Source organism: Pipistrellus kuhlii, unplaced genomic scaffold, assembly GCF_014108245.1.
Source record: "Pipistrellus kuhlii isolate mPipKuh1 unplaced genomic scaffold, mPipKuh1.p scaffold_m20_p_41, whole genome shotgun sequence".
Lineage (NCBI taxonomy): Eukaryota > Metazoa > Chordata > Mammalia > Chiroptera > Vespertilionidae > Pipistrellus > Pipistrellus kuhlii.
Window position 1 is genome coordinate 1,820,313 of NW_023425542.1, and position 26,997 is coordinate 1,847,309.

The 26,997-nt window shown below is 48.5% G+C and overlaps 2 protein-coding genes across 2 annotated transcripts in view; both read left to right on the forward strand.

Annotated features, from left to right (window-relative positions):
* LOC123651253 (interferon alpha-inducible protein 27-like protein 1) overlaps positions 1 to 16,308 on the forward strand; it is a 30,072-nt gene extending 13,764 nt beyond the window's left edge. Inside the window, exon 6 of the mRNA XM_045571948.1 lies at positions 16,133 to 16,308. Coding sequence (XP_045427904.1) covers positions 16,133 to 16,210 — 78 coding nt within the window. The 3' untranslated portion in view covers positions 16,211 to 16,308. The remainder of the gene's footprint in view (positions 1 to 16,132) is intronic.
* Positions 10,246 to 16,128, forward strand: LOC118704198 (interferon alpha-inducible protein 27-like protein 1; the record flags this gene model as incomplete). Its single annotated transcript, XM_036411588.2, has 6 exons — positions 10,246 to 10,479; positions 10,927 to 11,034; positions 11,396 to 11,542; positions 14,093 to 14,122; positions 15,342 to 15,503; positions 16,031 to 16,128. Coding segments are annotated over exons 2-6 (510 nt in total), but the record flags the coding sequence as incomplete, so codon positions are not given.
* Positions 16,309 to 26,997: the final 10,689 nt, after the last annotated feature.

Genomic DNA, 26,997 nt, shown 5'->3' on the forward strand with positions numbered 1-26,997 from the left:
TCCCAACTGGGGCCTGGGATGAACCTGCAACCAACGTACATGCCCTTGAGCAGGAATCAAACCTGTGCCCCTTGTTTTCGTGGGTCGGCACACTAACCACTGAGCCAAAACCAGCCAGGGCTCACCAATAATTCTTACACATCTAACATGACTTTTTATAGAGGATAAGTTTGAAAATAACTGCCTCTGCCAAAGCATATAGGGCTCTACCTCTTTTTGATGCCAAAACACTCTCAACATAAAGAATTATTCCTGTTTAGCCCTAGCTAGTTTCGCTTTGTTGACAGAGTGTAGGCCTGTGGACTAAAGGGTCCCAGGTATGATTTCAGCCACAGGCAAATGCTTGGGATGCATCTCAAACCCCAGTATGGGGAGTGCAGGAGGCAGCCAATCAATAGTTCTTTCTCATTATTGATGTTTCTCTCTCTATCTATCTATCTACCTCCCTCCCTCCCTCTCTCCTCCCTCCCTCTTCCTTCATCTCTGAAATCAATAAAAAATATATTTTGAAAAAATATTCCTGTTTAGATCCCTACACATCCTCTCCTCTAAACCTGCCCTTCATGGCCTTTAATTTGTAGTCTTATCAGAGCAGACAATTGGTCTAACTTTCTGAGCATGCCATGTACATGTACATGAACATAACTAATGTACCCAATGATTTCTGATTGAGGGTTCAAGTCCATAGAGCACATGTGTCAAACACAAGGCCCGCGGGCCAAATCCGTCCCGCCAGGCCTTGCAATGTGGCCCGCACCGCGCTGTCATCACTGCACTCCGCTGCGTTTCCATCACAATGACAGTTTATGACTGTTCAGTAAACCATTCGGCCTGCGATTTAGGCTGGATTTTAGATTTTGGCCCCTTCTCTGATTGAGTTCGAAACCCCTACCATAGAGGAATCTGGGTTACTTCTTTCCCCATAGCGTCACCTGCTGGACAAAGCTCACAGCACAGGATAAGGACTGACTACTCAATGCAGAGGCTCAGGCTGGTTCAGCATCTTCAGGGACCAAAGCAGCTTGAAGTGCAAGCAGTGCTCACAGCGGGTAAAGTTCAAGCCCCGTAATCCATCAGACCTGGGTTCGGATCCCAGCTCCACCACTTATTCTCTGGGCCAGTGCTTAACCCTGTCAAACCTCACTTTCCCAGCTCTGCAAAGGGGATAGGAGTCGTGCCTACCTCCCCCGGCAGTTAGACCTAAAGGCGGTAGATAAAGCAGGTGCTGAGCCCAGGAAGCACCACTGCACGGCTGCCATTACTAATATTTACACTGACCTGCTCATTCATGGAGCCCAACCACAGTTTGGATCAGTCAAGCTTTTCTTTCTCTGAAAGGGTTGCTAACTCAATTAGGCTGATTATATTCATTAAGTCAATGTAACGCAAGTTGAGGTGATAAATGTCACAACATTTAAGGAGCCGTATGAAATCCTGAGGCAACAGAACCCCTCTAGATAAAACAAATGTTAGTAAGCTTCATGATCATCTACCTGCACGAGAGCATTCACCTGCTGTACAGACTGGGAATGCAAGCATCAGTCCCCACACAGGGGGCATGCGTGTGCACGCTTCACCTTTGCATCCTGAGTGACACACCAGGACTTGAAGTGGCGAATGCCACCCAGAGAGGCTTGTGCACACGTCACACTCCGAAGGCGGCTTGTCAGAGGCCCTGGGGTCTCAGGAGTCTCAGGCCCGGCCCTGGTCCTCAGAAAGCCCTAGTGTCCTTCCTAACATTTAGCTTTCTCAGGGGCATGTTGGGCAGGTTTACAGGTAAGTAATCTTCACAATATTTAATTAAAAGTGAATTTAAAAAGAAAGCCACGTTTAAGACAAGGGCTTTGTTTAATCCATTATAAGATGCACATTTTTACCCCCAAACCTCACATCTCTGAAATCAGGATGCAGCTTCAAGGATCTCTCACAGTCACTGTTGGCTAAGTGGCAATTCTGATAAAATCATCACTGCCACTACCAATTCTTTTTATGGGCACATAATCGTGCAGCTTCTAGCTGACAGCTCTCAGATCTGATGAAACACATGCAGCTCATGCAACTAGAAGTCCAATGTGGAACCTCAGGTTCACTCCCATCCACAGCCCTCAATGACCAGGCACAGCGCCCCCTGGTGGGAGGACTCAAGGGTAGGAAGGTGGGAGAAGAGAACCCCACCTGCTATTCAGAGGGAGAGAAAGATCAGAGCCCCTGAGGCCTTGCTGAAGACCCTGCACATGTCCATCACGTGTTAAATGCACTGGGATCTCCCTCCACAAGTGACTTATTCTAGGCCTGAAAGATTCAAGAAACATCAAATCATATACCCTCTTGAGCTCTCTGTGGGAACTGTATGGAGATCTGCTAGGACATTCCAGGACCCACCACCACCTGTGTGTGATGGGGAGGGTCTCATGCTGAAGCAACTAAATTGTTCCGGGATGAGACTGCCCCAACACTGACGTGGGCTTATATTTTCTATCTGGTTGTTCACATATCTAAGGAGGGAGCACACCCCCTTCAGGCTCCTACACACGTGTGCACACCCAGCACGCCATGTGGTAGGTGCTGCCCTGTACACGAAGGAGACCTGAGGTTCTCCCCTTCATTTCCCGCCTGCAGCCAAGTCAGCCCTCCTACCTTTTCTCCAAGGACTCAGCAGGACAGTCGGGGGTCAGCTTTGCTGGTTTTCTCGAATCGCTGTTTTTGCGTTTGAAGAACTTGACGATGGCCCTAGCTCGCATCCAGCGCTTTTTCCTATTAGAAGTAGAGGTTTAGGACACTCCAACCCTCACTGTCCCTCCAGCCGGGCAAGTGGCTGTTCATTTGGGGTTCAGAAGGATGGAGCTCTTCGCTAGCAACATGATGTTTGTATGTGGGGCGCAGGAGGTAGAACACAATTTGCAGTGAATTCACACAGACCCCGCTCTGGACCTGCCATAGAGGGGAAGGTGCGGGCCAACAAACGGGTCCCTGCTCTAGACGGCCACAGCTTTCCCACTCGTGAAAGAGCAAGCTCTCTGTTCTGGGCTTAAGTTACTGCCATCAAATCAACTCACTTCTCGTGAACCGGAGCCTGTGACTCGAAGGAATCCAGTATTGTTTCCTCCTCCTCCCCTTAGACAGTTGGTAAGAAATTTACTTTTTCTCTGATCCCATCATCTGCTAACAGGCACCTAGGCTGTTTCCAAATCCTAGCTATGGTAGATTGTGCTGCTATGAACATAGGGGTGCATATATCCTTTTTGATTGGTGTTTCTAGTTTCTTAGGATATATTCCTAAAAGTGGGATTACTGGGTCAACTGGGAGTTCCATTTTTCGTTTTCTGAGGAAACTCCATACTGTTCTCCACAGTGGTTGCACCAGTCTGCATTCTCACCAGCAGTGCACGAGGGTTCCTTTTTCTCCACATCCTCGCCAGCACTTGTCGTTTGCTGATTTGTTGAAGATAGCCATTCTGACAGGTGTGAGATGGTACCGCATTGTCATTTTGATTTGCATCTCTCGGATAACTAGTGACTTTGAGCATGTTTTCATGTGCCTTTTGGCCTTCATTGTGTCTTCTTTTGAGAAGATTCTATTTAGGTCCATTGCCCATTTTTTAATTGGATCATTTATCTTCCTTTTATTAAGTTGTATAAGCTGTCTGTAGGTATTGGAGATTAAACCTTTATCAGTGATAACATTTGCAAATATGTTCTCCCATACAGTGGGCTTTCTTGTTGTTTTGTTGATGGTTTCTTTTGCTGTAAAAAAAGCTTTTATTTTGATGTAGTCCCATTTGTTTATTTTCTCTTTAGCTTCCATTGCCCTAGGGGCAGTATCAGTGAAGAAGTTCTTTCGGCATATGTCTGAGGTTTTGCTGCCTGTGGATGCCTCTAGTATTTTTATGGTTTCCCGTCTTATGTTTAAGTCCTGTATCCATTTTGAGTTTATTTTTGTGTATGGTGTAAGTTGGTGATCTAGTTTCATTCTTTTGTGTATGGTGTAAGTTGGTGATCTAGTTTCATTCTTCTGTCCAATTTTCCCAACACCATTTATTGAAGAGACTGTCTTGACTCCATTGTATGTTCGTGCCTCCTTTGTCAAATATTAATTGAGCATAGTGATTTGGGTTAATATCTGGATTCTCTATTCTATTCCACTGATCTATATGTCTGTTTTTGTGCCAGTACCAGGCTGTTTTGAGAACAGTGGCTTTGTAATACAGCTTGAAATCTGGTATTGAGATATCTCCTACTTTATTCTTCTTTCTCAGGATTGCTGTGGCTATTGGGGTCTTTTTTTGTTCTAGATGAATTTTTGGAGAGTTCTTTCTAGGTCTCTGAAATATGCCATTGTTATTTTATGAGGAGTGCATTGAACCTATAAATTGCTTTGGGAAGTATGGACATTTTGATGATGTTGATTCTACCAATCCATGAACATGGTATGTTCTTCCACCTGTTTACATCTTCCTCTATCTCTTTTTTCAGTGTTGTGTAGTTTTCCGTGTATAGGTCTTTTACCTGCTTAGTTAGTTTATTCCTAGGTATCTTAATTTTTTTGGTATGATGGTAAATGGGATTGCTTTTTTTAGTCTCTGTTTCTGTAAGTTCACTATTGGTGTATAGAAATGCCATAAATTTCTTGGCGTTAATTTTGTATCCTGCTACATTGCTGAATTCATTTATTAAATCTATCAGTATTTCTATGGAGTCTTTTGGGTTTTTTATTTACAGTATCATGTCATCTGTAAATAGGGACAGCTTTACTTCTTTTCCAATTTGGATGCCTTTATTTCTTCTTCCTGTCTAATTGTAATGGCTACAACTTCCAGTATGTCAAACAGGAGTGGTGAGAGTGGGCATCCCTGCCTTGTTCCTGTTCTTAGAGGGAATGGTTTTAGTTTTTGTCCATAGAGTGTGATATTTGCTGTGGGTTTATCAATATAGTTTTTATTCTGTTGAGGTATGATCCTTCTATTCCCACCTTCTTGAGAGTTTTTATCAGCAGAGGGTGTTGGATTTTATCAAATCCTTTTTCTGCGTCCATTGATATATGACTATATGATTTTTTTCTCTCAATTTGTTTATGTGATGTATTACGTTTACTGATTTGCGGATATTGTATGTTTACCAGGGTTATTTCTTCTTGTTGAATTGCTCCCTTTAGTATTATGAAGTGTCCTTCATTATCTCGTTATGTCCTTCACTTTGAAATCTAATTTGTCAGATATAAATATTGCTACCCCAGGTTTTTTTTGTTTGTTTGTTTGTTTTGTTTTGTTTTTCATTTCCATTCGTCTGGAAAACCTTTTTCCATCCCTTCACCCTCAGTCTGTGTGTGTCTCTTTTTTCTGAAATGGGTTTCCTGTTGACAGCAGATATATGGGTCTTGTTTTCTTATCCAATCCGTTACCCTATGTCTTTTCATTGGGGCATTTAATCCGTTTACATTTAAAGTTATTATTGATAGGTACTTATTTGTCGCCATTTTTATTCTATACCCCTGTGTTCTTTCTTCGCTTCCTATTTCTTTATTTTTACAGCAGACCCTTTAGCATTTCTTGCATTGCTGGTTTGGTGGTGATAAATTCCCTTAGTCTGTTTTGTCAGTGAAACTCCTGATTTCACATTCAATTTTGATTGATAACCTTGCTGGATACAATATTCTTGGATTCAGACCCTTCCTTTGCATGACTTTGTATATTTCATTCCATTCCCTTCTGGCCTGATGAGTTTCTGTGGAGAAATCAGTTATTAGTCTGATGGGGGTTCCTTTATATGTAACTTTCTGTCTCTCTCTGGTTGCTTTTAAGATTCTTACTTTGTCATTGATGTTTGCCAATTTAATTATAATGTGCCTTGGTGTCAGTCTTTTGGGATTCATTTTGCTTGGGACTCTGGAGCTTCTTGGATTTGTGTGGGTTTTTTCTTCTCTATCTCAGGAAAGTTTTCTGTCATTATTTCTTTAAACATTTTTTCTATGCCTTCCTCAGTTTCCTTTCCTTCTGGAACCCCTATTATTCTAATATTGTTTTGTTTTGTATTTTCCCAAAGTTCCCTTAGGCTCTCCTCCTGCTTTTAATTTTTTTTTTTTTTCCCTAGAAGCTGCTCTATTTGGGTATTTTTTCCCATCTCATCTTCTAGCTCACTGATGAGGTCCTCTGCTTCTTCTAGGCTACTCTTGATGCTTTCTATTGAGTTTTTACAGTAGTGATGTCATTTTTCATTTCTTCTTGGTTCTTTTTCATTTCCTCTTGGTTCTTACTCATATTGTCAAATTTGTCTTCCATTCTTTTTAGCCATCTTATGATCATTACTCTGAATTCTTGCTCTGGTAGGTTGCTTGCCTCTTAACTGGTTTACTTCCTTTCCTGGTGATGCCTGCTTTTCTTTCATATGTGGGCTGTTTCTTTCTTTCCCCCTGATCTCTCTTTTCAGTATATCTGGTTATGTAGTTCTCTCTCTCCTTTTTGTCCTGCATTGGAGTGCTCCTTTGAGTCCAAGAGTTTGCGCCACCTGGGACCAGCCTTCTGGGGCTCACAGCTGCTCAGTGGTCGCTGCGGCTGTGGATATTCAGGCTTCTGACAAGATCTACTTTTCCTTTAAAGATGGCGAGATGTCCCCGTCCAAGCCCGTAGGTAGCTCCGGGAGGCAACCCAGCCCCACCGTGGGTGCTTCCCTTAAAAGCTTTGAAGAGCTACCCAGATAGGTGAATCCAGCCAAATTCTCATTTCCTTTCTTTTTTTAAAGGGGGGGGGGGGCGTGGGTGGGTGATGAGGGGACCAGCTGAAGGGGCCAGCTTTAATAAAAATGCATAGCTTTGCTCTACCTGGTATGGCTCAGTGGCTTGAGCATCGGCCTGCAGACAGAAGGGTCCCAGGTTCCATTCTGGTCAAAGACACATTCCTAGGTTGCAGGCTTGATTCCCAATAGGGGGTGTGCAGGAGGTAGCCAATCAGTGATTCTCTCTCATCATTGATGTTTCTCTCTCATTCCCTCGACCTTCCTCTCTGAAATCAATATATATATATATATATATATATATATATACACACACACACACACATACACACACACACACACACATATATCTTTATTATATATATGTGTGTATATATATGTGTGTGTATGTGTGTATATATATATATATATATATATATATAATCTTTGCTTTTATACAGGGTGTATAAATGTGTGTATACACACACACACACACACACACACACTTTTTTTTTTTAAGTGCACACCTTTCTTCCTTTTCAAGTCTTGCCCAGAGAGGGCAAATAAATGCCTGTTCCTCCATTCTGGCCTTTGCCAAATGCTCAAAAGCACCCAGGTTTTGCACTCTCTGTGAAGGGTACCTGTGAAGGGGTTAAAGAACCATTTAAGCATGTCTAGTTTCTGGGAAAGTCCACCCATGTTTTCCCTTTCCAGAAAGGCTAAGAAAAATATCCTGTAAAAAAGACAAACATGAACTCCGCTTCAAAGCCCGACCACCACTCGCCAGCAGAGTCTGTGCTGGACGAATGGGTAATCTCTGGGCGCCTTAGTTTCCCCGTCAGGAAAAGAGGGGTGATGTGGCTATTTGTTCCACTGGGTCCTCAAAACGCAACTACAAAAAGGTGACACACATCAAAAACCGCTCAGCATGGAACCTCCCGAGGCACCTGCCCGCAGGAAGGTTTGCCCATCACCACTGCTCTCCAAGCTCCCGAACCCCCAGCTCAGAGACCCCCAGGCGCTGGGGATGCTCAGGAGGCGCGGGGGGTGCTCAGGAGGCGGGGGGCGGTGCTCAGGAGGCGCGGGGGGGGGAGGTGCTCAGGAGGCGCGGGGGTGCTCAGGAGGCGCGGGGGGTGCTCAGGAGGCGGGGGTGCTCAGGAGGCGCGGGGGTGCTCAGGAGGCGCGGGGGGGTGCTCGCCAGGCGCGGGGGGTGCTCAGGAGGCGGGGGGGGGGTGCTCAGGAGGCGGGGGGGGGGGGGGTGCTCAGGAGACGCGGGGGATGCTCAGGAGGCGTGGGGGTGCTCAGGAGGCACAGGGGGCAGGGGGGTGCTCAGGTGGTGCGGGAGGTGCTCAGGAGGCGCAGGGGGCTGGGGGGTGCTCAGGAGGCGGGGGGGGGGGGGGGTGTGCTCCCGCACAGGGGTGCAAGCAAGCGGGGCCCCTCCTCGTGGTGCCCGGCCCCCTGACCCGCGCTCAGGCCTGGCCTCACGCATGGACCGTGGCCCTGATGCCCACGGAAGGGGTACCTACAGGAGGGGTGCTGACGGGATCCGCAGGCTACTTGGCTGGGCCTGGGGCCGCCCTCTCTACACTCAGGAATCGCGACCCGGAGAGGCCCGCGGTGGGCGCCCGGGAGCGCACCCCCCGGCTCCTCTCCCGCCAACACGCACTGTGTGGACACTCCGCGCTGTTCTCTCAGGCGCCGCGCGGATCTGTCAGACAGGCGCCACCGGGCCCACCGCTCCAACTGCCACCGAGAGCAGTCAGTAGTTCCGGGGCGGAGCTTACACTAAAGCACGTGGGAACCTCTGCGGCAGGAAGTCCCACCCCCGTTGAAGACACTGCCATTTGATTCGCTGCCACCTGTGCAGTGTGAGAATGGAGAGCCTGGGTTGACTTAGAGCAGTAGCACTATGTCCTTCCTATCCTACAACTACCAAGGCATCGGGTCCGCTCACCAGCACTCCCAACCAGTGAAAGACTAGCACATTGATTATATTGGCTCCCTCGCTTCCAGGGAGGGTTCCAAATTTGCTTTGGTTTATATTAAGGTGACCAGATTTTAACATTGGTAAAGCGGGACACGATTGACCTGGGAAGCCGGGGGGAGTGGTTCTTGATTGAAAATTTGATCTATATGGAGCAACAAAAATTTTCATAGAACGCAAAAATAGTATTGTAATATATTTTTTAAAATTTCAACATAAGTGCAATTTACAAATATAATAAATATAAATTATGTATAGTCATAAGTGTCACTTTCAAGGCCGGTGCTAGACTTTGCTACTGAAATATGGTAGCAATCATACTTGGGTAAAAACTGCTGTTTGAGTTTTAACCCTACTATTCTGACTTCGACCTTCACTTACTTGCTTTGTTCATCGCGCAATGGGCTTAGGGAGGATGAATTCAAATTCTAAGCAAGGTTACAGGCAGAACTTCCTTTTTTTTAATTAAAGAGCCAGCCCTTTGTGCAATTAGTGGTTATCTCGATGCTGGCCTTGAAAAACAATACAGCTCTATCCAATTGAGAAGGTGCACCTGGCATAGGATATCTGGTCTCTGGCCAACAAGGTTTGATTATCTTCATCATTCTTCAAATGGGCTAAAGTAAACTAGAAAGCAACATTTTATCTAGGAAGAACAGCAGAAAATTCCAAACAACAGTTTGTTGCAAAATAGGGGTTTTCCTTCTCAGGACCTTTAAAAATAGCTACCTGCCCCTAAAGCCATGCAGTCGTGTAGAGTCCACCTGCGTGTGTTGCTCTTGCGGCTGTCCTGGCCAGATATTTCAATAAATCTTCGCCTGCTTTTTTAATAAATCATCAGCATCCAGTGGTCTTATTTTGAACCCAGGGTTTGACCCCACAACAGCCACCACTATAAAATATAAATAATACGAGTACTGTCTGCTAAATTCAAGAAAATTTATGTATTTATGAAATTAATAAATAACTTACCTAAATTATCTGAATACCTGATTTGTAATGACATCACTTGTTTAACGAGCTTACTAGCACGCAGTACGATGTGTATCGTCTGAGAGACAGTTACAAAATGTTTTCGTCATTGCCAATCCCAAAAAATGCCATTGGTCATTAAGTCCAAACAATGGTGGTCGAATTCTAACAACTGACCAACAATGTGAACTTTGATAAGCAGTTCTCAATAATCAATTCTCAACAACTATTTGTTATTATTAAAGTTTAACATTATAAAATTAAAAAAAATAATATAAAACTCATATCCTAGCTAAATAGCCACATGGCCGCCTAAAACCGTATATTCCCTTCCTGTTCTTCTCCATTCCCTAGCTTGTTGCGAGTTCTTTCCAAAAATAGGGACTTTTTTAAAAGGCTGTGGGAGGCGGGACAAATTGTTAAAGATCGGGACTGTCCCACCAAAAGTGGAACGTCTGGTCACCTTAGTTATATGGTTATTGCATCTGACTTAAGACAGACTTTCTCCAGTTGCCCTGCAAATCCAGGCAGCCACCACCAGGTGATTGGAGAAGCTGCTTATCAGGCCTGGGGCATTGTGATGTGTTGGAATTAGATTATCCTGAGCACCAGCCCACACTCCCCACATCAAAGCAAAGGTCAGGTCTACCTGGCTCTAAGCCTAGAATGAGAATGAGTCATCTGTTTTATTTGTCTCGCGAGGTAATAAATCATCCAGGAAGGAGCTATTTCTATTTAGCCTGTGAGAGTCCTCAAAAGCCTCAGTACCCACAGGACTTCCACCCCAGCTCTGCCTTCTCAGGCAATTGCTTCCCAAGGTAGGCAGGGTCTGGGAAGTGGGGAAGGGGAGGGAGCAACAGGACTCTCCTCACAGCTTCCCTCTTTGCTGCCATCCAGGGCTGCTCTGACTGTGCTCAGAGGTGACTGTGCTGGGAAGGGGTTTGAGCCCACATTTACCCTGAAACTTTGGGAGCAACCTGTCTTGTTCCTATCCAGGTTACCCTCAAGCCCTAAGAATCAGACTGGGCAGTGGTTAGTGGACAACGATGAATAGAACCCTGGAGATCAGGGAGCCAGGCAAAGGCATTTACCTTAAAAAGCTGGGGTCTGTGCAGATTTGGGAGAGGTGCTGGAAGTGGCCGTAGACTGCTATAGGACACAGGGCAGGGCTCTGGGCAATAGAGAGGTGCCCATACCCAGAGCCCCATCCATACAAGTCGGGCACAGCACTTGGGATCTCACACTCTGTTTCTGTGTGACAACAGGCTGTGCACCTTGTGTTCCCCACACTGCAACCAAGATGTCAGATAAAGCCATCGAGGCCGGAGAAGGGTTTACAGCTGATGCCTTCCTGCAGGAGTCTCAGTCGGATGGTGAGGGCCCTAGGGAGGGCTCTGGAGGGTGAGGTGACCCAGGGCTCAGAGCAGAGGGGGTGTGAGCAAGTCTTTTCCCTCCGGGGCCCCAACCTGTCCCTCTGTGAAGTAAGGGACCTGCCAGTTCTCAGTTGCCAGCCAGGTCTCCCACTGGCTCCTCCTTGTGCTCATCTCCAAGGATTCCCATCACCTGCCAGCACAGCTGCCACAGACGACCCCTCCCCAGTCAGAGTTGTTGGGAAATGGTGGAGGGTGCTATGTGCTGTCTATGGGCCTCAAGCCCTCCTTGGGGGCCTAGGGAAGCAGCCTTTGGTCCCACATCTGCCGCCTTCTGTTTGCTCTTTTTCTGCTTCTCTTCCAGAGGAGGAAGAACCCTCCCAGCCATCCTCTGCTGGTTCTACTCCTGGGGGACCACCATCGGGACCCCCATCAGGACCCCCAAAGGGGCCTGGAAGTGATTCCAAAGACCAGCCCAAAGACAAAAAAAGCAATTTCGCCAGCACTGCAGGTAACTGGTCCCTGGGCACTGAGGCCTCACCCCGCCATCACAGCTCAGCTCAGCTTTCTCAGCTGTGAGCACTGAGGCACACGTCTTTGGTGGGAAGCTCTACTACACCCAGATCACCAGAGAAGGGGCAATGAAGCCAGCGATGCTCTGGAGTCAGAGGGACTGCCTTCCAGGTCCTGGCTCTTGGACTGACCTGTTGCCTAACCCCAGGCCAGATACCTGCCCTCTGAAAACCTTGCTCCGTTTGTCTCTAAGTGCCAGGGTAGGATTTTGTCATTAGCTCATCACAAAGGTCTGCTGCTCAGCTTCTAGTCAGCTTGGCACTGGCTCTTTGCCAGTTTAAGTCCACTGCCAGCAGACCTATTGGTCCCACCCCACCAAGGCCTGGGTAAGTTTCATTTCTCCTGTGTGCTCCTCCCCCCGTTGACACACCACAGCCTGGTCAATCCTTTCCTGCCGGGACACATCCTTCCAGAGCAGGCTCACCACTGAGCTGGGGCCAGCCCAGGGACAGGGCAGCACAAGGTCCACTCTGTGTGTCTTTTAAATTGTGGCAAGATCCACGCAACATGGAATTTGGTCTGAGGGATTTCATCTGAGTGTTGGTGATGTCAGAAATGTCTAAATATGTAGAGAATTCCTATAAGAATTTATTTGAGCCAAACTGACGCAAGATCTCAAATGTTCCTGAGTGTAACAGTTTTTGCAGGCTCTTTTGTGCATTTGAAACGAAGGTGGTGGAGGAGGGCAGGGGGTAGGGGGGCAAAGGAAGATTGAAGGAAGCCAGATGGGGACTGGGCTACAGGAAAGTTAACAGGAGGAGGTGTTCTCTTGAGGATTAAAACCCCTTCTGCGGATAGTCTGGTATTTCAAAGGCTTGTTAACCTAGATGCACCACAACACTGGACAGAACTGGCATAAAACCTTTCACTAAAGAAGTCATAGACCCGGGAAGCCACTCTGCACCATGACCTGCCCAGTTAGGAACCTATGGTCAGATCACCATGGGAAGTTACTTTCCATAGAATCCCTTTCATTCGCCCACAGTGGAATCATACGGTATTTGTCTTTTTTGTGATTCACTTGTTTCCCTTAGCATAATGTCCCAAGGTTCACCCATGCGCCAGAATTTTGTTTATCCATTCATCAACCTTTGGATGTTTGGATTGCTTTCACCTCGTGGCCATTGTAAATAATGCTGCTATGAACACGGGGTTCAGGTATCTCTTCTAGACTCCATTTTTAGGCAAATACCCAGAGGTGGAACTGCTGATCATTTGGAACTCTAATTTAATTGAGGAGCCTCCATACTGTTCTCCATAGGTGAGGGAAACAGCGATTGGTGGCCTCTGTGCCGTGTCAGCACGGTCAAGGTTGAACCTGAGGAGCTGGGAGGAAGGATTAAAGAAAAGACAAAGAGAATATAGCTGGGGCTCCGTGGATCTCCCATGCATGGATGAGGACACAGAAAAGATCCAGCTGGCAAGATAAGGTTTTACTTTATAGTCAGAGAAAAACAAGCAAGTGGTCAACATGGTTACAGTGTTCCCGTTAGCTACCTGGGAAGGTCAAACTTAATGCTAGGAGAGTTCTGCCCTCTAAACTGGGACTTCTTTGTGACTCTGCAACAGCTCAATCAGAGGCTTAACTCTATAGCCACTCCCTAGAGGCTTCCCTTACTTGCCCAACTGGGGATCCAACCCAAGATCTAGAACCAAACCCACAGGTTGATGTACAAGAGGACACTCAATCAGCTGAGCCACCCTGCTGGACTCTTTGCCCATTTTTTTCAAATTGGGTTATTTGTGTGTTTTGATTTCATGGGAATTCATTATATATTCTGAATATTAACTCCTTATCAGATATATGGTTTGGAAATATTTCCTCCCATTCTGTAGATTGCCTTTCCACTCATTGATTGTATGCTGTCATAGTCACTTAAGGCTGCTGTAACAAAATGCCCTAGACTGCGGGCTCATCAATAACACAGCTTAGTTCTCACAGTTCTGAAGGGTGGAATGTCCAAGATGAAGGCCCTGGCAGATAAGTTTGGTGAGAGCCCGCTTCCTAGACAACCACTTTTAGCTGTAAATTCACATGAAGGAAGGAATAAAGGGGCTCTCTGGGGCCTCTTCTGTAAGGGAACTATGTAATCCCAATCGTGAGGGCTGTGGGAATAGGTCTGGGCTGGACTTAACAATTTGTGTGTCATCAGAATGCAGTTGTCCTGAAAATCATGGACTGGGTGAGGCACCCAAGAGGTGGAGGGGTGATGGGCTGATATGGAATCCGCATGGGTGAGATTGAGAAGGACATGGGACGAATGAGGGGTTATATTGTGTCCCCTCCAAGAGCAGGTGTTGCCCTTCCCCCTCTGGAGCGCCTCAGAGCTCTGGGCATCCCCGTCCACATACTCAGTAACTCTGACCTCAGGCAGGAGCTGCTCTGTCCTCTGATCCCGGCTGCAGAGCCCCCTCCCCACTGTGGGCGGCAGCGGGAAGGGCGGGGAGGCCAGCGTGTCACACTCACATGCATTCTCTCTGTGTCCAGGCAAGGTTGGTGCAGCCGTGCTCGGAGGAGGTGAGTCTCTCTGGGAAGGAGGTCAAGCCCCCATCTGGCTCTGGGCTTCTGGGAGCAACCTCCGGTGACCCAGCCCAGGATTCCCTGGAGCCTCAGAATGCAGGTGGGACAGGGGGAGTGGGCAGGGGACAGAGGTGAAGTAGCAGAGGTGAACCTTAGAGCACAGAAACTAAAGCAAAGCCATGAACACACCCCAGTCCCAGCTCAGCTTCTGCTGGTGTAAACCTGTGGCCCTTCCATCTGCCTGAGCCCAGGCTTCCTCCCGAGGGCAGGGCTGTGGGGAATGTGGGAGCGGAGCTGTGTGTGGTTCCCCGGAGCTGCTCAGGGCGCCCTGGCAGGTACTCCAGTGAGCCCAAGGGTTAGCTGCGCTCCTGAGCAGGGTCCTCCAATACAGGGGCCAGAATTCAAATGAAACGTTTCTGTCACACTAGCCACACCTCGATGCTCAAAAGCCATGTGACTACAGTATTGGATGGAGCAGGTACAGAACATTTTCTTTTCTTTTTAATATATTTTATTGATTTTTTACAGAGAGAAAGAGAGAGGGATAGAGAGTTAGAAACATCAATGAGAGAGAATCATTGATCAGCTGCCTCTTGCACACCCCCTACTGGGGACGTGCCCGCAACCAAGGTACATGCCCTTGACCAGAATCGAACCTAGGACATTTCAGTCCACAGGCCAACGCTCTATCCACTGAGCCAAACCGGTTTCGGCCAGATCATTTTCTTTGTTGAATGTTCTGTGACTGCACTGCTCTGGAGATGTAAGATGGGGGAGGCAACCCCACACACACTGCTACAGGCCCTGAGAGCAGAGGGCAGGAATCCCCACTCCATCACCTCTGCAGAAGAGCAGCAGGGATGTCATCTTCTGCTGACCCTGTGCTTGGGGGTTAGGGGGGCACATTTTCCTACCAAAGGGGAAGCTTGAAGGCCACTGCTTGTTTCAGCTGATTTAGTTTCCACAAGGGCAGCTCGGACCAGGACGGCTGTGAGCCTCCCAGGTGTCACAGCAACACAGAGACCTGCTGAGTCCTGGGACCCAGTGTACTTGCTTCTGTGACACCTACAGCCTTCCCTTGTGTTGGGTGCCTGACCCTGCCCTGTGACTCTCACAGGGCACAGCAGAACCCAAGTTCATGCCCCAGGAAGATGACAGGGAGACCTGAAGGAGCCTGTCCCATGGGGGTCAACCTCAAATGCTTTTTCCCCCACAGTGGTGGCCGTGGGTGCTGTGCCCGTGGTGCTGGGCGCCATAGGCTTCACCAGCACAGGCATCGCTGCCTCCTCCATAGCTGCCAAGATGATGTCATCAGCTGCCATTGCCAATGGGGGCGGAGTTGCTGCCGGCAGCCTGGTGGCCACTCTGCAGTCAGTAGGTAGGTGTCCTGAGCAGGAGGAGGGAGGGATGAAGGGGAGGAACAGAGCCAGGATGGGATTCAGCCCAGAGCCTAAGCCTGAGGGAGGGCCTGTCCTCTCCTTCCAGTTGCGTGGTCCTCAGTCCCTGGTCCTTTGTCTCCCCTCTTATATCTCCTGTTCTGGTTTGAAGGGGGTGGGTGCATGGGTACAGTCCAGCAAGTATGCTTTTCCAGTCAACTCTACAAAACCTGGGAACACCCCATTCCCCAGTTCTAGACCCCAGCCTCTTCTGAAAGGTTAGGTGCCTGCCATTTCTCACAAGGTCTGCCCTGTCACTGGGGGACTCTTCACCCGAGTTCATGCCTCCTCTTTGGGCAGCTGCTCCCCAGAGCAGACATCCTAAGGTTTTAGGAAGTAGGAGGTAGCAGGAGTGGGATGCTGGGGCCTCTGGCTACCTGAGGTTCCCTGGGATCTCTAATCTCCGCCCTTGCCAGGGGCTGCTAGGGCACCCTGTGCCCCTGTGGTTTCACCCTCTCTTCTTCCCCAGGGGCAGCTGGACTCTCCTTGTCATCCAAAATCCTCCTGGGCGCCACTGGGTCATCTGTTGGAGCCTGGATGTGGCCTTCTGATAAAGATAAGGATAAGAATGAAAATAAGGATAAGGACAAGGACAAGGATAAGGATAAGAAATAAAGAGGAGCACTGGCCAGTTTGGCTCAGTGGCTAGAGAGCTGGCCTTCGGACTCAAGGGTCTCAGGTTCAATTCCGGTCAAGGGTCTGTACCTTGACTGGGACACCTCCCCAGTAGGGAGAATGCAGGAGGCAACTGATCGATGTTTCTCTCATCAATGTTTCTAATTCCCTATCCCTCTCCCTTCCTCTCTGTAAAAATCAATAAAATATATTTTAAAAAATGAAAGGAAAGAAAAAAAGAGGAGATGCTGTCACCTTTTCTGGTGCCGTGCTCCATCCTTGTGGACATGGCAGGGCAGGGAGAGCTAGCGGGAACTCTGTAGGAACCAATACCTCTGCCACTGGAAGCTAGGTCAGTACTGTCACTCACGTGTGAGCCTGAGGTCAGGTCTCCCCTCTGAGCCTCAGCTTGCTGCTCTTCAGATGGGGACCTGGACCAAATGTCTTCGAACATCTCAGCCAGAGGCAGTGTGGTAGGATGACCTGGCTCTGGGGTCACAGTTTGAGCCACTGACTCGCTATCAAGCCCTGCAGCCTCAGGCATTATCCACCCCCTCTTCTCCCCTCCCAGGACTCAGGGTCTGGCTCCATCCTGACTCTAGAGCAGCCTTTTTCATCTTATGAACACATACGCGAGTTACTAAAATGCTGAGGCACACCAAAAAGTATATTTTTTGCTGATCTGAGAAAAAAAAAATTCGGTATAACTAATTCATCCATTCCACTAGCTTGTGTTCATACCTAAACCTTCCTTTGTACTGGGTCCCTGTCCCTGTTCTGTGACTCTCACAAGAGTAAAGCAGACCCCAAGTTCATGCCCCAGGAAGATGACATGGAGATCTGAAGGGGCCTGTTCCATGGGGCCAAGCTCAAAGGCTTCTTCCCCCACGTGTTGGCCCTGGCACTGTGCCCTTGGTGCGGGGTGCCATGAGCTTCACCAGCTGAAAATCCCCACCTCCTTAAAGATAGAGGCCAAGCAGAGGCCAGTTTGGCTCTGAACGTGCCACTGTTTGTAATTGTTTTCCTGTTACCTATGCTCTTGGGTTATTCACACATACAGCATGATGCATCTATTCCCATCTTGATGGTGAGGGACTCCAGGTTGGCAGTTTGAAATTGCTTGTGGTGAAACTATTTACACCAGGGAAATTGGCAAATGTTACCAAATCACAGCTTGATTTGTTTTCTTCAGTATCTATTCTCTCTAGACTTGAGAAAGAGATGAAGAAAATGTTAATAGTAAAGATGCAGAAATCAGATTATCTGGGTTCTTATTTGGCTGTCAACTAATTTCAAGTATGTTAATCTCTCTGACCCTAAATTTTATCAGTGATAAAAAATAAAAAAAAAAGGACTGGCCTGGCCAGCAAAAAATCTACGCTAATAAATGAGAAACATGGCCAAAACCGGTTTGGCTCAGTGGAGAGAGCGTCGGCCTGCAGACTGAAAGGTCCCGGGTTCAATTTAGGTCAAGGGCATGTACCTTGGTTGCAGACACATCCCCAGTGGGGGGTGTGCAAGAGGCAGCTGATTGATGACTCTCTCTCATCGATGTTTCTAACTCTGTATCTCTCTCCCTTCCTCTCTGTACAAAATCAATAAAATATATTTAAAAAAAAAAAAAAAAGGACTGGCCTGGCCAGCAAAAAATCTATGCTAATAAATGAGAAACATGGCCGAAACTGGTTTGGCTCAGTGGAGAGAGCGTCGGCCTGCAGACTGAAAGGTCCCGGGTTCGATTCAGGTCAAGGGCATGTACCTTGGTTGCGGGCACATCCCCAGTGGGGGGTGTGCAAGAGGCAGCTGGTCGATGTTTCTCTCTCATCGATGTTTCTAAATCTCTATACCTCTCAATTCCTCTCTGTAAAATCAATAAAATATATTTTAAAAAGAGAAAGAGAGGGGAGGGGGAGAGAGACATGCAAATTGACCATCCCTCCACTACATCTGCCAGCCAGTCAGGAGCAAGTATGCAAATTAACCCAACAAATATGGCTGTTATTTTGCATATGCAGTCGCAGATCAAGACTGAAGACAGTGTAGAAGGAAGCCAAGCACTGCAGAAGGGAGCAAAGCTGTTGAGAAGGGAGGGAGCAAGGCAGCGGAGAAGAAAGAGAAGCCTGCTGAGCCCTATTCTTGCGGGAACCTTCCTGCAATGGGCCTCTAGTAATAAAGTAAAATGTATAATCCCCGGCTGAGTTTGATATCCACATGGTAAAAACATCTTAATCCCTTGCTTTAGACTGGATGCTTGTATTCCCTCAAAATATATGTTGAAATCCCAATCACCAATGTGATGGATTTTGGAGGTGGGGCCTTTTGGGGTGATTTGGTCATGAGGATGGAACCCTCATAAATGGGATTATTACCCTTAATAAAGAGACCCCCCAAAACTCCCTCACCTATTCTGCCATGTGAGGTTATACTGAGAAGATGGCCATCTGTGGCCACCTGTGAGGACCAGCAGCAGACCCTCATCAGAACCTGAATCTGCCTCGGTACTAATCTGGGACTTCCCAGCCCCAGAACCATGAGAAATAAATTGCTGTTGTTAATAAGCCACCCGATCTATGCTACTTTTGTTATAACTGCCCAATGGACTAAGCCACCCTTACTTTATACCATACATAAAATTTCAAATAGATTATAGAGCAAAGTGTGAAATGTAAAATAATAAAGGTTCTATAAGAAAACATAGGCGAGCCCTCACTGGCCAGCTCAGTTGGTTAAGCATTGTCCTGATGTGCCAAGGTTGTGGGTTTGATTCCTAGTCATGGTACATACAAGAAGCAACCAACATTTGCATAAATAGGTGAAACAACAAATCAGTGTTTAAAACTTTAGACACCCTAAGGAGGCTGAATGCCCACACAAGTGTTCACAGCCCTGCCCTTCAAGTGCCTGAAACCCTGCCTTTATGTCACCAGCCCTGCCTTTATGTCACCAGCCCAGCATCCTCAGCCCAGGGGCTTTGGGATTCTCATTAGAAGATTCCTGTGTTCCTGCAGCTCTGGGTTCTGTAATTCTACTTCCTGGCTGAACAAACTTGAAGAATGGAATTGTGAGACTCTTTCTGCATTTTTATCTACCAGAAGCAGGGGGCAACCTCAGTACTTAAAAATATATGTATGTGTGTCCGTTATATCTGAATTGACAAGTGAAACCAGTATTGCTGTATCCTTTTTTAATATATATATATTATTAATATATATATATTGATTTTTTTACAGAGAGGAAGAGAGAGGAATAGAAAGTTAGAAACATCAATGAGAGAGAATCACCAATCAGCTGCCTCTTGCACACCCCCTACTGGGGATGCGCCAGCAGCCAAGATACATGCCCTTGACCAGAATTGGACCCGGGACCTTTCAGTCCGCAGGCTGACTGAGCCAAACCGGCCAGGGCACAATCCCATGCCTTATGGCTTGTCCCTCCCCGCCTTCAGGTCTCAGTATAAGTCTCCCCTCTGAAGCCTTCCCTGGCCACCCTGAGTAAACTAGGTCCCGTCCTTCTCTGCATAGTACCCCACTCAATAAAATTTTTTTTGTATAATTATAATTTTATAATTATGCAAATTCATAATAATTTGCATGCTGCGTAGATACTGTTATTTATGTACTTAGTGTCCACCTCTCCTCCACAAACGCATGGACCATGTCTTTCTGTTTCCCAATTTCATACTTCTCACCTAGGACAGGACCTTCTACATGCCAGGTGCTTATCTAGTTGTTAAGTGAATACATGCAGAGGGCCCTCCCTGTGGGTAAGAGTTGCTAGATCCATGAAACAGGTAGGTACCTCCTGCATATGTAAGCATCCAGCACGAAACCTGGCACACAGGTGCTTCACAAATGGCAGGGATTTCTCTGTCCCTCCGAGTTTTCCCCTGCACGTCCTTCTGCTCATTCTTCTCTGTCCAAAGTCCACATCCAGAGTCCCAGCTCCATCCAAAATGAATGCCTGGGCCTCCGGGGCCCTCCCGTCCAGCTTGCCTGTCCCACAAGGCCCATCTGCTGCTTCCCCCCCACCCCCCAAAGTCATCGCAAGGAGCCTCCCCACTGGGCTTTCAAGGACCCCAGGACCATGGAGGCGGGCCGTTCTATTCCGCTGAAATTCTGGAGGCCTGTCTGGCCTGCAAGCAGTCAAATTACTGGTGAAGTCCCCCTGCCTGAGAGGAGAGGGGTCTCTGTCACCCCTCAGAGGAGGTTTCATCTTTGCGGAGGGTGTGATTCGTGGAAGTGGCCAAGGGGCAGGGCTAGTGCAGCCCGTTTCCTCAGGAGCCAGGAAGCTGAGAAGGAAGGCAGAGTCTCAGGCATGAGGGATGGTGAGTGGTTCTCCCTGGTCCCAGGGGGAAAGGGCGGAGAGGACAGATGTCTGAGTCACGTGACAGGGTTCCGAAGGGGCACTGCCGAAGTCATTGCCCTGTACACTGGCTGCTAATTGTGGTTTGGGGATACTGTGCCTGCAAGTGGGGCAGCCGAAGGGCCTGTACTCCCACATAGCAGGTGGCCACGTAAACATGTGCTTGCTTAAGTCTGTCTTCCTCCCGCCTGGCCTGTTCCCCGCTGCCTGGGTGGCTGAGGTGGCCTAACAGGGACTCCGGGCCCTGCTTTACCTCTCCAGGGTTATTTCCTAGCAGTGGGACAAGTATAGGGTGGGAACGCATCCCTGGGTGACCTTTCCTCCCCTGCCCCATGGCTGGTCATGTGGTTTACACCCCCTGACCCTTCCTCCCTGGAGATAACATCTAGGCCTTAGTTGTGTTTCAGCTCCAGGCCCAGAAAAGCAGCAAAGCCAGATAAACACTGCCAAGGCTGGCCTCCGGACCAGCTGCATCGAATAATGACCCCTCCCCACCCCCTTTGCCCCGGCCCTGGCACCGACCAATCAGTGGAGACCCCAACCCTGAAAGGAGAATGTCCTCCTTACAAACTTTCCAACCCGGTCTCGTGTGCTCCCCAGCACGGTTGGCGAAAGGAAAGAGGTTTATTGGAGTGCTGGCATCCCAAGGAGACAGGGCACTCTTTCCAATCCTCAACAACCCATCTCCCCTTCGCAGAGCAGGCCAGGGTTTTTATCCAGGAGGAGCGCGAACACGGGACAGGGACTGAGGGGAGGGATGTGGGCGATCCCTCTCTCCCGGAAGTAAAGAGAGGGGGGGGGGCGGGGAGAGGAGAGGCTGAGGGAGCGTTGCTTCTCGAGGTTCCATCTTCCCCTTCTGCTGAGTTTGTAGTTTTACCACAGACACCGGTGGGTCTTCACAGGTATGCCAGGCATTCCCTTCTCTCCAAGGCAGCTTTCTTTGAAGCTGTAAAAAAGAAGCTAGGTAAGAAAGAATAACACAGGGTTCTAATTACACATTCTCAAGATATCAGAAGTTAGCTGCAGCCTTAAAACAGAACACATAATCTTTTTATTGCTTAATTGGAATGTTGATTTGTGGTTATAATTTCTATTACCTTGGTAACTTTCTAAATGAACTTTCTTTTACCAGGAACAGTTTGCCTAGGCAGTTTTGGTTCAGCTTCTCTCATGAGGGCCTCTGATGTGCTGAATCTTTTTTTTTTTTTTTTTTTTTAGTCTGACTGCTTCTTTTTTTGGGGGGGGAGGGGGGGGGCGACCCGCAAGAGACGACCACCAGAGACAGAGATCAAAATTTATGAGCCTTTAATAAAAATAATAAAATTTATGAGCCAGTGACTGCAGTTGCAGCACTCTACCCCTATAAAGGCCAAACTGCAGTGCAGACCACAGGTGTTACAGCAAATTTATACGCAGAAACCACAAGAGGGAGTTAGGACATTTACAATGACAACCCAGAGGTTATAAAAGTTATTTCAACTCAGGTCACAGGTGCAAGGCGGGGCTTGAACCTCTACCTCCCTCTAAACTCCAACCAACCCATTGTTCAGGGACCTACTCTACCTCCCTCTGTGACCAGACGTCCCACTTTTGGCAGAACAGTCCCGATTTTTTACAATTTGATGCAGCAATTTGTAAAAAATTGGGACTGTCCCGCCAAAAGTGGGACGTCTGGTCACCTTATGCAAAGCACAGTTACTTGGTGTCAGGAAGGTTGGAACAGGGCTCAGGTAGTAAAGAGCGGGGCTCTGAACTTCCTTTTCGGTGTCGTGCTGCTTTGATAAAAAGAACCCCGCTGGCCGAAACCGGTTTGGCTCAGAGGATAGAGCGTCAGCCTGCGGACTGAAAGGTCCCAGGTTCGATTCTGATCAAAGGCATGTACATTGGTTGCGGGCACATCCCCAGTAGGTGGTGTGCAGGAGGCAGCTGATCGATGATTCTCATCGATGTTTCTAACTCTATATCCCTCTCCCTTCCTCTCTGTTAAAAAAATCAATAAAATATATATTAAAAAAAAAAAAAAAAGAACCCAGCTGCCCGGCCAGCATGGCTCAGTGGTTGAGAGTCAACCTATGAATGAGGAGGTCCTGGCGTCCTCAAGGAATGGCAGCTGGCTTCCCCCTCAGGCCTGGACGAGGCAGGTAAGTCACCTGGAGAGCAAGACTGAAGGCAGCCCTCACGCACAGGTGGTACAAATGCAAGGTCACAGCGCCTGTGACTAAATGTCACCCTAAATTTTGTGTCGTGGCTGCCCTGCCTACCTCAGTCTAGTCTCAGCCTTGTCCCCCACAGCGAGCAATGCAAAGGGCCAATGAGGAAGCCACAGTATCTTTTCTGGGTCACCCTGGGAGCCAGAAGCCAGCACTTCCATCATCCTGTACTAGAACATCCCCAATTCGATGTGGGAGAAGAATGCACAAGGACTGTGAGTATCAGAGGGGAGATGCAATAATGTCTGGGATTTGCTATATAAAGTAATCAGGACGGGGAGGGGGGGGTACTTCGTGAGAGCACAAATCAAACAAGACTGACCACCAACTGATGAATGTTGCATGTGGTTGATTGGTACATGGAGGTCCATTACCCTGTGCTGTCTACTCAACAAATGTTTGAGATTTTCCATAATTGAAGGTTAAGCCCTGACTGGTTTGGCTTAGTGGATAGAGCATTGACCTGTGAACTGAAGGGTCCCAGGTTTGGTTCCAGTCAAGGGCATGTACCTTTGTTTCGGGCACATCCCCTGAGTGGGGAGTGTGTAGGAAGCAGCTGAATTGACATTTCTCTTTCATTGATGTTCTAACTCTCTATCCCTCTCCCTCTCCATTCCTCTCTGTAAAAAAACAATAAAATAAATATTTTTAAAAAGTTAAAACAACAACAACAAAATGTTGTGATATAGGTGGCAGTTTTCCTGCTCAGCCAGAGTGGAGCAACTGCTGGTCCCAATCCAAGTTCACCCTTTTCCTGAGGCCACACAGAGTATTTGGTGACCAGTTGCTTCTTTGGTCAGAATTAGCTGAAAGCTAACATAATAACTTTTATCAAAAATAATTTGAGGCGCGGAGAGGTCGCAGCCGGAGAGGAGGAGAGGGCTGGGTGCTGCCTGGCATTCCCTAGCAGGAAGGAAATAGAACCCCCAGCCTGGGCTGAACCCCCGAACCCGCAGCACTGAGCCCCATTTATGGGCCAGACCCTGGGGACCCAGGCTCCGGTAGGGGGAGATGGGGCTGTGAGGCGGAATCCTGGTGGAGCAGCAAAAGGCGGGGCCCCCAGAGTCGCGAGCACATTGTACGCAGAGGACTGAATGTTGACTCTGATGCTGGATTACCCTAGCCGGAAGAAACAAAGCCTCCGGCGGTGCTGAGCCTCAGTCCGGACCGTCCCGAACTCCAGGTCTGGGCCAGTCCCTGGGGACCCAAGCTCAAGCAGAGGAAGACAGGGCTGTAAGGTGGAGTCCTGGGGGAGCTGCGAAAAGCGGAGCCCCCGGAGTCATGCACACTGCACGCAGAGCACAGTCTGTTGACTCTGATCCTGGACTCCCCTAGCGGGAGGGAGAAAGAAAGCTCCAGACTGGAGGAACGCGATGAGGAGCGGAGCCCCTGCCGGACACCGGCCAGCCGGGCACCAGCAAGGAGCCGGGCGACGGGGCCCCCAGGAGGGGGGTGCCCCTGAGCCTTCGACCACTGAGCGCGGGCAACGGAGCCAAGGACAGGGGCTGCTTCCTGGGTGGTGCCGACCCCGGCAACAGGCTGAAGCAGCGCAGGAGCCCGCGGAGAACAAAGGGGTGCCACAGGCCAACCTGCTGAGCTCCCAGGACAAGGAGGAAGAAACCAAAGAAGTTCTCAATGTAAAGAAATCAAGTGAGAGCAAAAGATAGTAAAATTACTTAAGAAAGTATACAAAGAAGATATTAAAAAATCAAAGATTAAGTCAGAACTCAACTCACCAGCCAACATTGCAATATAAATGCGTTTAAAAAAAAGAAAAAAAAAGAAAAAAAAGAAAAAGGGACAAAATGTTGGAACAGTGGCGACCAGGCCTAGAGTGGCCAGGCACAAGGCAGTGGCAACCGGACCCGGAGCAGCAACGGCCAGGCCCCAGAGCAGCAGCGGCCAGAACCAGAGCATCAACGGCCAGCACTGGAGCAGCCAGACCTGGGGCAGTGGCAGCCAGGCCTGAGGCGGAGGCGGCCAAGACCAGGGTGGCCAGTCCAGAAACACCCAGACCCAGAGTGGCCGGACCCGGAGAAGCCGGGCCCAGAGCAGCCGGGTTGGGAACAGCCAGGCCCAGAACAGCAGTAGCCAAGCCCAGAGCATCCAGGCCGGGAGCGGCCAGACTCGGAGAGGCCGGACCCGGGGCAGCCGGGCCCAGAGCAGCCGGGTCTGGTGCGGCCAGGCCCGGAGCAGCAGCTGCCAGGCTCGGAGCGGCCAGGCCCGGGGCGGCCGGGCCCGGAGCAGCCGGGTCTGGTGCGGCCAGGCCCGGAGCAGCAGCTGCCAGGCTGGGAGCGGCCAGGCCCGGAGCAGCCGGGTCTGGTGCGGCCAGGCCCGGAGCAGCAGCTGCCAGGCTGGGTGTGGCCAGGCCCGGAGCAGCAAATGCCAGGCTGGGAGCGGCCAGGCCCGGAGCAGCAGCTGCCAGGCTGGGAACGGCCGGGCCTGGAGCAGCCGGGTCTGGTGCGGCCAGGCCCGGAGCAGCAGCTGCCAGGCTGGGAGCAGCCAGGCCCAGAGCAGTGGCTGCCAGGCTGGGAGCGGCCAGGCCTGGAGAGGCTGGGCCCGGAGCAGCCGGGCCCAGAGCAGCGGGGTCGGGTGTGGCCAGGCCTGGAGCAGCAACAGCCAAGTCCAGAGCAACTAGGTCGGGAGCGGCAGTGGCCAGACCCGGAGCAGCTGGTTGTGGAATGAACCAGAGTAACAGAGGCCAGGCCCAGAGCAGCCAGGCCCCTCCTCCACGGCTGCCTCTCAGACATGGCTGGAAACTTTTGCGGGAACTTGAGGGTCTGCTGAATCAAGTGATGAAGGCTTAGATCTGGATGTGTTGAGTTAGTATAGCACTGGGGTGTTGATCTGTGAGTGCCTTGGATGGGGCCTGGATGAGGCTGGTTGACCTATTTGGAAATGTCTTTTGTGTGAAGTGTATCATTGGGCATGTGGAGTTATTATTGATATGAGAAAATGCTAAGTAACAGATTTACTATCTGAAAAGGGATTTACTATCGGGGAAAGGGAAGGAGGAAGAGACTGAACATAAACTGTGCACCTATGGATGAGGACAATGGGGGATGGGGAGGGGGCAGAGGGTGGGGTGGGAACCTGGTGGAGGGGGGAAGAAATGAGGAACCTTTGTAATAATATGAACAATAAAGATTGATTAAAAAATAATAATAATAATAATTTGAAAGGAAAATAGTCACCCAAGGTACCTAGGGCTCACTCTTGCAGAAGTATCTATATGGAATAATAACATTTATTTTTAAAATTTACACCTGTAAAGCAATATGTAATTTAAAAATACTTAATTTTTGCATGGGTAGAGATGTAAGTGGGCATAGAGGGGATAAATTGTGATGGGAAAATAAAATAAAATGTAAAAAATACTTTATTATTTTTTAAGGGAAACATGTGGGGGGGGATATTGATTGATTTATTTTTAAGAGAGAGAAAGGAATGGAGAGATATAGAGATAGAAACACTGATGAGAGAGAAACATCATCAATCAGCTGCCTTCTTCATTCCTCGCCGACCCCGGTGGTCAGCACATGTTATTGAGAATGATCAAACTCCTGGTAGGTCTGACACCCCAGGGGACACTTTGCATATTAGGCCTTTCTGTATAGAGAATGCTTCGTTAGCCAATTTATTGCTTCCTGTTTTGATTCTTTTGTTTCCTAAGTCAGCAGTCTCACTTTTAACCAAGTGCGTGTGGTAGAGAAAGAATGAAAAGAGGAACTCTTTTTATCATGTTAACTATTTTTCTTTTGAAATGACATTAATGTCCATATGTTTTCCTGAATGTCACAAGCCAACTTTACTATGCAATTCAGCTTTGGTTTGGGGAAGTCATGGGTATCAACCAAAGAGAATAGTGGCTTTTGGCAGCATATTTTCATGCTCATTGAGGGCTGAAGATAGAAGATGTGACAAGGAATAATACTGATATTATTTTTTTGATTTACTGAACCTGAAATTGAAAAATAAGTTTTAGCCAAAACCGGTTTGGCTCAGTGGGTAGAGCATCAGCCTGCGTACTGAAAGGTCCCAGGTTCGATTCCGGTCAAGGGCATGTACCTTGGTTGAGGGCACATCCCCAGTAGGGGGTGTGCAAGAGGCAGCTGATCGATGTGTCTCTCTCATCCGTGTTTCTAACTCTCTATCCTTCTCCCTTCCTCTCTATAAAATATCAATAAAATATTTTTAAATAAGTTTTATTTGGGAGAGGAAGTATAAGAAAACGATTTGGCAAGTGATT